The sequence below is a fragment of the Naegleria fowleri genome (assembly GCF_008403515.1).
Source record: "Naegleria fowleri strain ATCC 30894 chromosome Unknown tig9, whole genome shotgun sequence".
NCBI classification, from domain to species: Eukaryota; Heterolobosea; class Eutetramitea; order Acrasida; family Naegleriidae; genus Naegleria; species Naegleria fowleri.
The window spans coordinates 934,837-948,504 of record NW_025407941.1 but is presented as its reverse complement, the minus strand read 5'-3'; the positions used below and the strand labels follow the sequence as shown (position 1 = coordinate 948,504).

The window sequence follows — 13,668 nt, the reverse complement described above, 5'->3', positions numbered from 1 at the left end:
AAAAAAAATAATTGGAATGCCCTCGTCGACAAGCATTCCTTTCGGATCTTCCTCTTTGAGAGGATCGAGTCGAGAGACCACTCCCACTCATGACTATCAAGATGAAGAGTCGGACATGATGAAAAGCTCAGCAAATTCTTCACCGTTTATTCAACCGTCTCCCATCAATAATAACATGATTTCTTCTCCGAGAAATTTTACTTCCGACGAACAAAACACAACCAATAATTCATCCTTGAATCTAGGTTTAAAATCTAATTTAATGAATAATAGAGAAAATTTTTCAAAATATCCTGATCTGCCCAATTTTGAGCTCTACGAGTTCGATGAAATGGAGGAGGTGCTTGAGCGAATCATTAAGGAAAATGAATTTGTTGAGGAGGAATTGTATATTTATGAAGCGTTCTTAAAGAAAATGTCGGAACGATCTGGAGTTACAGCTGCGGCAGCTTCCAACAGCACAGACAAGGATAACCACAATTCATCATCAGCACTCATCAACACGAGTAATGTTCGTGCATCATCAGATACTCAAAACAACCCTAATCAAGTCTCACAAGATAAAAGCAAACATGAATCCTCGAAAACGAACATCCAAAAGTCTCAACAAGCACCAAATAACAATTCTGGAGGCCTAACAGCAGAATCCATGCAAGATGTGACCGGCCCTCTTGAGAACCGCCTCGTTCGAAGAAAATCCATGGACAATATTTCTGTTTCGTCATTCGACGATGCAAGTGACGATGCAAGCAGTGTGGTGAGTAGTGGAACGACAAACACGGCCGGAAAAAAGAAGAAGAAACGAAGACAGGCAGTTCAAGAATATCAATTGACGTATGAAAACAAAATTGAAATTGCCCTTAAAGCAATTGACATTCTCCGAAACACAATCGAAAAGGAAAACAAAATATATGAGAAAGAAATTGAAAGTATGCGAGCTCGAGTTCAAGAAGCAGACTTGGAAATTGAGGAGGTAGACAAGGAGCACCTTGAATTTCGAAAAGAAGTCGTAGAACCAAGAGACAATGGAAAGAATGCAAAAGACGGAGGGCTCTATTCACAATTCATTGCCGCTGAAAAAATTGTACAGTACTTTAAGAATAAGCAGCAACAAAAGGACACTCTTATTCACAAATTGAAACTGAAAATAAGTGAAGTAAGGGCCGTCGTTAACAAATCGAAAGGTCAACTCGAGTCACGAGAGCAATCTGGTGATCAACTAACTAAAACTGATTTCGATCAACTCAAAATTGAGAATGGACTCATGAATAACAAAATCGATGAGAGGAACAATGAACTTGTCGAGTTAAAGCTGAACACGGGGGCTCTTTTACAGAAACTCTCTGCCCTCACTGAAAAACTCAACAAACTCACTCAAGATTCTAAATGGTATCAAAAAGAAATTGAAAAGAACAGAAAGGACTTGGAATCACTCAAGGAAGAAATTGAGTTCGTGCTCAAGGACAAGGACATTGAATTGAGTAGAAATCAGAAAATGGTTGTCCAGCACGAACAAGTAAAAGTTCCTGAAATTCTCACCTACATTAAAATGAAAGCAGAACTCGATCAAGTCCGTAAAGAGGTCACGAATTGGCAACGAAAAGTAGAAATTCAATCCATGAATGAGAGCAAATTGCGAAAGAAACTGCAAGGTCTCTTGATGAGCAATGGAAATCCAAGAATTGCCTCAGCAGGATCCTCTAAAAGTGACTCGAGTTTGAGTGGAATACTGACAACCAACAACCAGCTCTCAAATAAACAACTTTTCAAATAGTGGTTATGAAAGCTGATCTCGACCTTAATTTTATAAATTTGGAAAGAATGGAAACAAGCACAAGACCATTAAAATATTAGAACTATTTTTTAAGGGATTCCATTCTTGGTCTTCCTTCTCTCAACGCAATGATCACCCTTCCCAATTATATCCATCTTCAGTTTTAATTTTTTTCCCACATCACAACAAATTCTAAAATTTGGTGTTTGCGAGCATGAACGGAGACATGTTTAAGCGTTGGAGCTAATTGAAAGAATGTATATTTCAAGTCATTTGCTGAGAAATCACTCTCTTGTTTCAACGTGCATTGAAGAAAAAAAGAGTGTGCGTGTTGATCGAAGCATTCATCAACAAGAATCACTCCAACAACAACTTAATATATACAACAACAACATCAACAGCGCTCTAGCTCTCCATCTCGAATCGGTTGTGAGTGACTTTGTGCCTCTTCTCCTATTAACCAATACCAATAGTTGTTGAGTGTTTAAACAAACCAACAACAAAAACAACAACCCCTACCCATCTACAAGTCGTTCGTGCTATTTCTAACGACCACACTACAGTGAATCCAATTCAAAACTACAGTATTGCGTGAATTTAACATCTCTTGCATTCTACTTTCCAATTACACCTCAATAAGGCTTTCTCATTCGTGCATTTTGAATTTCATTCTCCTCGAGTCACACATCAAATTTTTCACCATCCGACTTTCTCTTCTTCTTATTATACTCTTTTCATACCATTTTCATACACATAGGTAGTGAAAGTCAATCCATTGAAGAAGAAGAAGAAGATTCTTATTGACGACAACGAGAGACCATCTGCAACCAATCGAATTATTGCCGAGAATTTGTAATTGACAGCATTCCATTGGATACAAACGTGCATCCAATCGATCGATTCGTCGTGAAATTTCCACATCAACATCTGATTGCCAAAATTGTTGTGTGTGTGGATTATCCATTTTCTGCATCCATATAATCTTTCCCCATTTTGGAAGAATTGCAGTACCTTCTCAATCATTCATCATTGTAATTCTCTCTTTCGAAAAGAGAAGGTCGCACACTCAATTCCTTTCGCCTCTTCACTCATCCTCGTGTCACAACGTTAAGTGTTTGTTTCAATTCTTCACTAGAATCCTTGCATTCTAAATTTGGCAAACCGTTACTGCCCGTTCGTTTTTGTACAACAACAACAACTAGACAACGACGACAGCATCCACCCCTCGAACGTCATTGACTCAATTTTACACTCGATCATCATCTCTTTGACTTTTACTGTCTGCGCAGCATTTAAAGTCTGAGAGAGAATTGTCTTGGTCGACTCGATCAGTGTTGAAAAAAGTAACAACAACAACAACAACCACTCTATCACCTCTCGGACCGTCACAACATCAATCACTTGTATTAACACATTACCATTATCAATATCACCATCATTGTATCATTTGCAACTTGTTGAAACAATTACGACAATTTCCACTTAGTTTCTTCTCTAACCGTTTTCACAACATCATTGACACACCACTTTTAACAACAGATCAGAGTAGTAGTAGTAGTAGTATCTCCTCCTATTGAACACACAAAATGCCTTCCATTCATCCCTCCTTCTTCTTTCCATTATGTTGGCTTCCCTCTCCCCAACACGATCATTACTTTTCAACTTCCTATAAATGTAACTCCAATGTGAGAATAAGGCTTCATGAATTGTACGTTCATCAATTGAGAGAACAACGTGAGAAGAAGAGGAAATCCATGGAACAACATGCAAATCCTCATCATGATGCGTCGTGGTTGTATAATCCTCATGCCATGTGTGTTTCCTCTCAAGATATTACCATGAAACATCTTCACACCATGATGATGAAGGATCATTCGACTCCTAATGGACGGAATGTTCATCATCCTCCTCCTTCTGCTCACTCGCATCACCACAATCACCACCACCACCACCATCAACATCCTCATGCTCACTCGCATTCGTTTCCTCATCATCATCAACAACAACAAGGTGGTGGAGATCATTCACAACGACAACAACACCAACACTCTCACCAACATCGTCATCCTCATCAACAACACTTTCACGAGAAGAAACAACCTTCCTTTGGTGATGAGGACACGATGGAAATGATTGCCAAGAATCTTCGAATGTTAGAAGACGATGGTGATTATGAAATGCAAGATTGTCATGGTGGCAATCATGGAATGACGAAAATTCACATGGTGGAACAGACGCAACAACAACAACTTTCTCTTTCGATTCTTGCTCCATCTTCCACCTCAACATTTGAAAATAGTTCTTCCTCTTTTTCTGATTCCACCATGATGGTCCAAAATGGAAATTCACCTCAAATGATGGTTGGTCTCGACCCCAATAGTCAAAGCAAACGAAAATCTTCTTTGCATTATCTGCCGATTGAAAGAGGTGAATGGATCAAGCTCGATACCATGTTGTTGAAAGAACGTGAAATGAATACGACTATCATTTCTGAGAGTCGAGCAAAACAACAACAACAATCGAATCATGCTTCTTCTCCACCTTCCAATTCTGGTCGAATGGAAGAATTGCAAATTGCCATCAAATTGGTCGAGAGTGAAAATGAATTGGCTGTCGATCAGTTTGATTTGGTCGTTCAATTATGTACCAAAATGATCTATTCAGTGGTCACAAGTTCGTTCTTGTGTGGTCCCATGTGGGAACTCGAAAACGAAATGAATCGATTGCAACAATCGAGAAATCATTTGCTTTGTAAGGACATGAAAGGTAGCATCTATTCACCTCGTTCTCAACACAATCATCCCAGCCACAACAAAATTAGTCAACAACACCAATTGAATGGAATCCTTTTGAGGAAACATGAAGAGATCTATTGGAGAAAATTCGTAGAGGTCGTCTTCTTGAAACTCATTGTGGATCCAAAGGTCATTGTGGTTGGATTGGCTTACTTTGAAAAGGTCATTCGTTTGTTGGAGAATGAACGAATGAGTAATTCACCACTCTTACGGCAGCATCAAATGAATTGCAATTCTGAAAAGGGTTATGAATCATCTTTCAATCGTAATGAGTTGAAAACAATCATGTGTATTTGTATCATGTTGGCCAGTAAGATGTATGATGAGGATAATTACTGGAAGAGTAAGACCTATTTCAAGTTATTCAGTAGTTTGTGTCGAAAGCGAGAGGACAATCGAAGAATCACCTTTAAAGAATTCAATCAGTTGGAAGTTGAAATTCTTAATGTATTGCAATTCCATCTCGTTCTTAATATGGATGAGTTTAGTCGAGAAATTGTGCAGAAATTCATGAAGGTGAATTTCGAGGAGCATGATGCATTGCTCATGATTTAACAGTATGGATCATTTCCAGTGTTTTATATGCACACTGAATCGTCCTGACCTTCTTTCTCTTTGTATTATATGTTGTTGTACATGCATGACTCAATTTTCTTTGAGAATAAAACTCACTACGAGGTTTTTCTCTGATGATTTTCAGTATTCATCTTTAACTGTGGTCTGTCTGTTAAAATCCTGCAATACACTGCTACCACTCAATTTGTTGAGAAAATGGGGTAGTGAAGAATCTAAAAGATAGTATATTGTTTTCAACACATGCGATCATCCATTCATTATTAAAAGTGATTTCCTTTGAATGAATACTCATTTCATGAAAGCACAGAACAAAAAATGTTAATACAATTTCTCAATAATTCAAGAAGAAGAAGAAAAAGAGCACGTTACTATCATTATATCGCTCAGTACATTCTTATCCACAAGATTGCCAAGTTTTGATTGAAAATCGAGTTCATTCAGAGTTGGAAAAGTTATTGACCACAGTGCATTGTTGTCATAATCTCCAGACTGCATGCAGAGAGTTGTTCCACAAAGCAAATTTTGAAGAGTATTATAAAGATTGGTTTCAATAGGTTTAAATTGGTTTCAATTGATTTTGATTGTGGCGAATTCGTCATGCAACTTACCCAACCACCAAAACTAAGCATTTCGCTCTTTAACGGGTCAAAAACTGATACATGACTACTGAAACCGTTCTGGAATGTTCTCAAACTATTCTTAGAGAGACGTTGAGGGAATAGTTCAACTTTAGTCCACGTTTTCAAAGCAAAATCAAACATCCAACAATCATTAAGCCAATGGTCTCCATTATATCCTCCAAATATCACCATTCGTTGTAATTTCTCGATCATGACACATGAGTGAGAGCTTCTAGCTGAAGGAGTGTCCGTATTCACATGTTGCTTTGAGGAGGTGTTTGAGTCGACACTCCTTTTGTCTCCACCCGGATGAAGAAGGTACCACCTCTTGGTCACCAGTGAAAATTCACATACATCATTATACCGGTAATTATCATCCTTTCCAGCAAAAAATACAATGGATTGGCGTTGTTCATTCAACACCATGGAAAAAACTTCTCTGGGAGAGAGGCGATTTGACTTGTTGCCACATTCTTCCATGTGTGACCAAATATTTAGCTTAATGTCATAGACAAAAAAATCATCCAAGTGATGAACTGAATAACCACCAAATATGACAATTTTGTGCTGATTTGTAAGATAGACACATCTGTGTCCTTGACGTCCTTCTGGTGGTCTACAAAGTTGTGTAGTATCGGTAGAAGTATTTTCTGTGCTGCTGTTTTCGAGTTCATTCTTCGTTCGTCTCCATTTCCAGTTACGCTCGTCCAAAGAAAATTCGAAAAGTTTGTCATTGTAACCGTCATCATTTCCAATACCACCAAAAACGTACAAGAGTTTGGTGAGAGGAGAATAGCAAACACTGTGGCCCCAAATTTGAAGTGGATATGTATTAATAATCTCGTCGTAGTCGTCGTCATTCATGATGTTATCAGTGTTTTCATTTATGTCATCACGATTGTCATCTTGGTTTGTGGTTGGCTCTTCTTCATCGTCATCATCGAAACAGTATTTCTTGTCATGGAATAATTCAATCCATGTCCTTGTGTCCAAATCAAAAGCTTGAATCACAACATCGTCACTCATGTTAGTACATCCAGATACGAAAAGGCACCAATTCATTTGTGAGTTTTGCACCAAACAACCACTGTGAAAACTCGTAGAAGTGGGTTTTGATATCGAACGATACTTGCGCGAGCGATTGACTTTGCATGAATCATCATCACCCTTTCCATGTTTTTCACCACTACTACCACCACCACCTACGGACAGTATTGAATCTGTGATGTTGGTTGTTGATGAAATTATATTATTGATTGTGTTTTCCATTAAAGTTGAATTCGAATGATGAGAATAATGGTGTGAATCAAATCTATCGTTCCGATCAATCCATGTGGGATGATGGTCACGGTTATTATTGTCATCATCATTATGTATTTCTAAAATCCAAGAAGAATACGAGGCTGCAGCCGAGAGTTGAAACAATTGAAAAGCCTCATAACATTGATCTTCTTTCGACTGCTCAGCAATATCGCAAAGATTTTCAATGCTCAAGAAGAACATTTTTTCGCTTGTAGCTCGTAGTTACTAATTGTTACCCGAGAAAATGTCAATTTGATGATAGTCTATCATACGGCATCTGTACAAACCACTCCAGCTGAAGCATGGTTGTGTGAATCTCCTCATCATGTTGATGCCCGAATTTGCCTTTCGTCGGGATCAATGTCATAGTAGTTGCCCGAATTATGGCATCAAAATACCAAAAGTCTCCAATCGAATTAATTCAGCACAACATGAGATGTTGTTGGTGAAGAAAGTGAATGATCGAATTATTATTGTTATTATCATGTCATCGAACGAATTATTGTTATTATCATGTATCGATTGGAACTCTCAATCGAGCAGCGTGAAGAAGATGAAGTTGATCATGAAGCGATAGTTTAAAAAAAACGAAATAAAAATGACCTCCAAATTTTTTCATCAAAAAAATATCCAACAACATCGCCTTTTTTTGAATCATAGAGAAGCCTTGTTGTTGTAGTGTTTTAGAAAATCGTCGTCATCATCAATAATACTCCCATTATTTATATCATCATATACTCACAACAATACTTTAATCATTTGTATACAGAGAATATAATCCGGTTGCAACATCATGTCCCTTTTTACATTTTCTCCAATCGAATTGGCTAGAGTGGACCGAATTCAATTCGGTATCTTGAATCCTGAAGTGATCGAGAAGATGAGTGTATGTGAAGTACTCCATGCAGAAACTTTTGAAAAGGGAAAACCAAAGGAAGGAGGATTAATGGATCTTCGTATGGGTACCATCGATCCTTCTCTTACTTGTCTAACGTAAGTACAACTCTTAATTTTAAATTGTGCTCACAAACATAACTCGTACATTGTGTACATCTGGTTTGTTTTTTTTTGCTTCATGATGTCTTGATCGAATGTAACCCCACTTCTCTGTTTGCATATCTTGATATGGCAAACCTTGTGTTTTCAACTTCTTTAAAAACACTTCTTAACACATAGATGTGGAGGAAATTCGACAGAATGTCCTGGTCACTTTGGACATGTGAGAATCCATCCGGTATTCAATGTACTCTTTCTCAACACAACAATCAAAGTGCTACAAAGCGTTTGTTATCATTGCGGTAAACTTTTAGCAGACAAGAATACACATGCCTTCAAAAAGGCCTCCAAATACCAGAATAGACGTAAACGATTCAAAGAAGTGATAGATTTATGTCGAAAAGATAAGTGCGTCGTGGGTACTGTTGGTCCTGTAGACCCAAATCAACAGCCTCAAACAGGAGATGGAATCGTACAAGATCCTACCACTTCCGAATTAACATTCCAACCTCGAAATGGTTGTGGAGGTATTCAACCTAAGATATCTAGAGATGGCTTGAAAATTTTTGCAGAATTCAAGAAGGATGCTGCTGAAGGACCAAACAAACAAGAGTTGACAAAGCAAGAACTCACTGCCGAACGTGTACTTCAAATCTTTAAGAGAATATCTAATGAGGATTTGGAATTATTGGGATTTGATAGAGACAATTCTCGTCCTGAATGGATGATTATTACATGTCTCCCAGTCCCTCCACCTCAAGTTCGTCCTAGTGTACATCACGGTTCAGGAGATCGTTCTGAAGACGATTTAACTCACAAACTGGCTGATATCATTAAGGCAAACGCAGCACTACAAAGAAGCGAAAAATCTGGTACACCACAACATCAAATGGAAGAAATGGTGAGAATGTTGCAATATCATTGTGCTACATATGTAAATAATGAATTTCCAGGTATTCCAACTTCGACCACTAAAAGCGGAAGACCTTTGAAATCAATCAGACAAAGATTGAAGGGAAAGGAAGGACGTGTTCGAGGTAATTTGATGGGTAAACGTGTTGACTTTAGCGCCAGAACTGTCATTACTCCAGATCCAACAATTGATATTGACCAAGTCGGTGTTCCTCGTTCTGTTGCTTCAAACATGACCGTTCCCGAGATTGTTACACCATTCAATTTTGAGAGATTGAATGAATTGGTGATTAATGGTCCTTTGACATACCCTGGAGCAAAATATGTCATTCGTGAAGATGGTACACGTATTGACTTGAGATTTGCCTCTGGAAAAGCTAACGATCAAATTCAGTTGGAATATGGTTACAAAGTGGAACGTCACTTGCAAGACGGTGACGTTATTCTCTTCAACAGACAACCTTCTCTCCACAAAATGTCTATGATGGGCCACAGAATTAAGGTCATGCCTTACAGCACTTTTAGAATGAATTTGTCGGTCACTACCCCGTACAATGCTGACTTTGACGGTGACGAAATGAACTTGCACGTTCCTCAATCGTTGCAAACAAAAGCCGAACTGCTCGAGTTGATGATGGTCCCAAGAAATATCATTACACCACAAAGTAACAGACCAGTCATTGCCCTTGTGCAAGATACATTGCTTGCTTCTTCAAAATTAACTCGTCGTGATGTCTTTATTGGAAAGGATCTCATGATGAATTGTCTCATGCATTTGTCAGACTTTGATGGCAAATTACCAGTTCCAGCCATTATGAAACCAAAACAATTGTGGACAGGAAAACAATTATTCAGCTTATTGTTACCAAAGGTCAACTTGGAAAATACTTCCTCAACTCATGAAGACCTTACTGAAGGAAAGGACTATTTAGATCCAGATTTACCAGAATTCGATACCAAAGTATTGATCGACAGAGGTGAATTGGTTTCTGGTATTTTGGATAAAAAGTCTTTGGGTTCCTCTCACGGTTCTTTGATTCACATTATTGTGAACGAAAAGGGACACAATGAAGGAAAGAAGTTTTTGGGTGCCTGTCAAAGAGTGATCAATCACTGGTTATTGCAACGTGGTTTCAGTATTGGTATTGGGAGATACCATTGCCGATAAGGCAACAATGGAGCAAATCGAAGAAACCATTAGAAAGGCTGAAAAGGACGTTAAAAATATTGTTAAAGATGCCCAAGAAGGAAAACTAAGAGCAGAAGCAGGTAGAACTATTCAACAATCTTTCGAAAATCAAGTTAACAAGGTTTTGAACAAGGCTCGTGAAGACGCCGGTAACAAAGCAAAGAAGTCTCTCAAGGATGATAACAACATCAAGTCCATGGTCACTGCTGGTTCAAAGGGTTCATACATTAACATTTCACAAATTATTGCTTGTGTTGGTCAGCAAAACGTTGAAGGTAAACGTATTCCATATGGTTTTCGTAATAGAACATTGCCTCACTTCTCTCAGGATGATCATGGACCTGAAAGTCGTGGATTCGTTGCCAACTCATATCTCAGAGGTCTTACTCCACAAGAATTCTTCTTCCACACTATGGGAGGTCGTGAAGGCTTGATCGATACTGCCGTCAAGACATCCGAAACTGGTTATATTCAAAGAAGATTGATCAAGGCTATGGAAGACATTATGGTCAAATATGATGGTACAGTTCGTGATGCTCAAGGAAATGTCATCCAATTTTTATACGGTGAAGATGGAATGGATGCTCACAAAGTTGAATCACAAAGCATTGACATGATGAATTTGAGCGATACCAAATTCGTCGACAAGTTTTGGTATCCATCTCTTGGACAAGCTCCAACCTTTACTCCTGGTTCTGAGTCATTGGCATCATCGGCAATTACAATGCCATTAGGTGGTATCAGCAAGGAACCTTTTGTCTCTCAAAAGGTCTTTGAAGAGATTTTGAGAGAACCAGAGCAATATTTGAAGGAAATTCGTGATGAATACAAACAATTGTTATTGGACAGAGCTGTTTTGAGAACTGAAATTTTCCCATCTGGTGAGACTAAGGTTGTCATGCCTGTAAACTTGAGACGGCTCATTAAGAATGCTCAAAAAGAATTTGGTATTCACCCAAGTGCTGGTAAAGTTAGTGACTTGAACCCAATTTACGTTGCTAGAAGCATTAGAAAACTTTGTGAAGAGTTGGTAGTTATTAAGGGTACAGATAAGCTTTCCAAGGAAGCTCAAGAAAACGCCACTCTTCTTTTCAGCATTTTGGTTAGATGCACTTTTGCTTCCAAGATTGTATTGAAAGAGTTGTGTCTCAATAAGGAAGCCTTCGATTTCATTCTTGGTGAAATTAAGATGAGATTCCATAACTGTCTTGCTCAACCAGGTGAAATGGTGGGATCCGTTGCTGCTCAATCTATCGGTGAACCTGCCACTCAAATGACTTTGAACACTTTCCACTTTGCTGGTGTCTCTTCAAAGAACGTTACTTTGGGTGTTCCTCGTTTGAAGGAATTGTTGAACGTTGCAAAGAATATCAAAACTCCAGGTTTAACAATTTATTTGAAATCAGATATTCTTCACGATATGGAACAAGCCAAGCATGTCAAGGATGACTTGGAATATACTACATTGGGTCATGTCACTGCATCTACACAAATTGTCTACGATCCAGAGCCATATGAATCAGTGATTGAAGAAGATAGAGAATTTATCAGAGAATTGATCGATGAAAATAAGGATCAAAGATTAGATTCCACCACACTGAATCCGTGGGCTCTCAGATTTGAATTGGACAAGATGATGATGAGTGAAATGACCATGACACAAGTTGCAAGAAAAATCAAGGAAGAATTCCAAAACGACATTACATGTTTCTACTCCAATGATAACGCTGATCACTTAATTTTGATTGTTCGTATTCATAAGGATGAAAAAGAAAGAGAAAAAGACGAACAACTCAAGAATCCAACTCCAGAGTTTGTTCAAAAGATTGAAGAAGAGGACATGGAAAATAGCACAGTTGACTTTTTGAGAAGTTTGGAATCTAACATGTTGAATGAATTGGCTCTCAAGGGTTACAAGGACATCAAGAAGGTCTTCCTTAGAGAAGAGACTGACAAGATGACCTTCTCTTCTGAAGGTCGTACCAAGACAAGTCAATGGGTTTTGGACACAGAAGGTTGTAACTTACTGGCTGTTTTGGCTCATCCAAAAGTTGATCATACTACTACTGTCTCAAACGATGTCAATGAAATTCTTGATGTATTGGGTATTGAGGCATGCAGAAATGCATTGATGAGAGAAATGAGAAAGGTCATTGAGTTTGACGGTTCCTATGTGAACTATCGTCACTTGGCTATTTTGTGTGACGTTATGACTCACAGAGGTAGTTTGATGGCCATCACTCGTCACGGTATTAACCGTAGTGATACTGGACCATTGATGAGATGCTCATTCGAGGAGACTGTTGAAATCCTTATTGAAGCTGCTACATTTGCTGATATTGATACTCTCAAGGGCGTGAGTGCTAACGTGATGGTTGGTCAATTGGCTCCAATTGGTACCGGATGTTTTGGTTTGTATTTGGACGAAGAATTGTTGAAACAAGCGGTTGCTGTAAAGCCAATGTATGTCATGGAAACAACTGCCAAATCAACCATGTTTGGTTCTATCGGTGTTTCCACACCTTACCATACTGGAATGGCAACACCTTATCACTCTGTTTCAACACCTGGTTATCATGGAGTTTCAAGTCCTTGGACCTCAACTCCAGTCAGTAGAACTCCATCTCCAGAACATGGTGGATTCAGCCCTTCACCTTACAATTCAGCATTCTCTCCAATTGCTGGCTCCCCAACATCACCTGGTCATCATGGATACTCACCAACATCTCCAAGCGGTGGTTATAGTCCTTCATCTCCTGCTTATTCACCAACATCACCAAATACTGGAGGCTACTCACCATCCTCACCTGCTTATTCACCAACAAGTCCAAGCTATTCACCAACATCACCAGCATATTCACCAACGAGTCCTGCTTACTCACCAACGAGTCCAAACTACTCGCCTACTTCGCCAGCATACTCACCAACAAGCCCAAATTATTCACCAACGTCACCAGCTTACTCGCCAACAAGTCCTCGTGTGACAAGTCCAAGTTATTCTCCATCATCGCCAGCATATTCACCAACAAGTCCAAGTTATTCACCATCGAGTCCTAATTATTCGCCAACATCACCTGCTTACTCGCCAACAAGTCCTCGTGTGACCAGCCCAAGTTATTCTCCATCATCACCAGCATATTCTCCAACAAGTCCAAGCTATTCTCCAACTAGCCCAAGTTATTCACCAACAAGTCCAAGCTATTCACCATCGTCACCAGCTTATTCACCAAGTCGTGATGACAATCAATAAAAAGGAGAATGCAACGAATGTAGTGCAATGCTGTAAATAAAAAGTAATAAAAAGTATGCATGTAGTAGCACTGACTTGCATCAACTTTTGATCTTTTCATTCTGCCAAAGAGGTGGTTTCGCCATAATAACACCAGTTCGATATCGTTAATTTCAATTCTTCTATTACATAATTCAATGCTGCTTCCATCATGGTTTTCTACTTATCAGAGCTGAAATTGGAATTGTGAATCCCTGCAACACCAAGAATGTTAT

At 38.8% G+C, this 13,668-nt stretch overlaps 4 protein-coding genes across 4 annotated transcripts; 3 read left to right on the top strand and 1 right to left on the bottom strand.

Annotated features, from left to right (window-relative positions):
• Window positions 1-16: 16 nt before the first annotated feature.
• Window positions 17-1,774, top strand: FDP41_011631 (uncharacterized protein; the record flags this gene model as incomplete). Its single annotated transcript, XM_044702061.1, has 1 exon — window positions 17-1,774. The coding sequence occupies one exon, from the start codon at window positions 17-19 to the stop codon at window positions 1,772-1,774; it is 1,758 nt and encodes a 585-aa protein (XP_044567414.1).
• Window positions 1,775-3,360: 1,586 nt separating this feature from the next.
• On the top strand, window positions 3,361-5,124 carry FDP41_011630 (uncharacterized protein; the record flags this gene model as incomplete). The annotated part of the gene is made up of 1 exon (XM_044702060.1): window positions 3,361-5,124. The coding sequence occupies one exon, from the start codon at window positions 3,361-3,363 to the stop codon at window positions 5,122-5,124; it is 1,764 nt and encodes a 587-aa protein (XP_044567413.1).
• Window positions 5,125-5,484: 360 nt separating this feature from the next.
• Window positions 5,485-7,268, bottom strand: FDP41_011629 (uncharacterized protein; the record flags this gene model as incomplete). The annotated part of the gene is made up of 2 exons (XM_044702058.1): window positions 5,485-5,634; window positions 5,754-7,268. 2 exons carry the CDS (start codon window positions 7,266-7,268, stop codon window positions 5,485-5,487), a joined length of 1,665 nt encoding a protein of 554 aa, XP_044567412.1.
• A 592-nt stretch (window positions 7,269-7,860) lies between these two features.
• On the top strand, window positions 7,861-13,414 carry FDP41_011628 (uncharacterized protein; the record flags this gene model as incomplete). Its single annotated transcript, XM_044702057.1, has 3 exons — window positions 7,861-8,060; window positions 8,244-10,063; window positions 10,113-13,414. 3 exons carry the CDS (start codon window positions 7,861-7,863, stop codon window positions 13,412-13,414), a joined length of 5,322 nt encoding a protein of 1,773 aa, XP_044567411.1.
• Window positions 13,415-13,668: the final 254 nt, after the last annotated feature.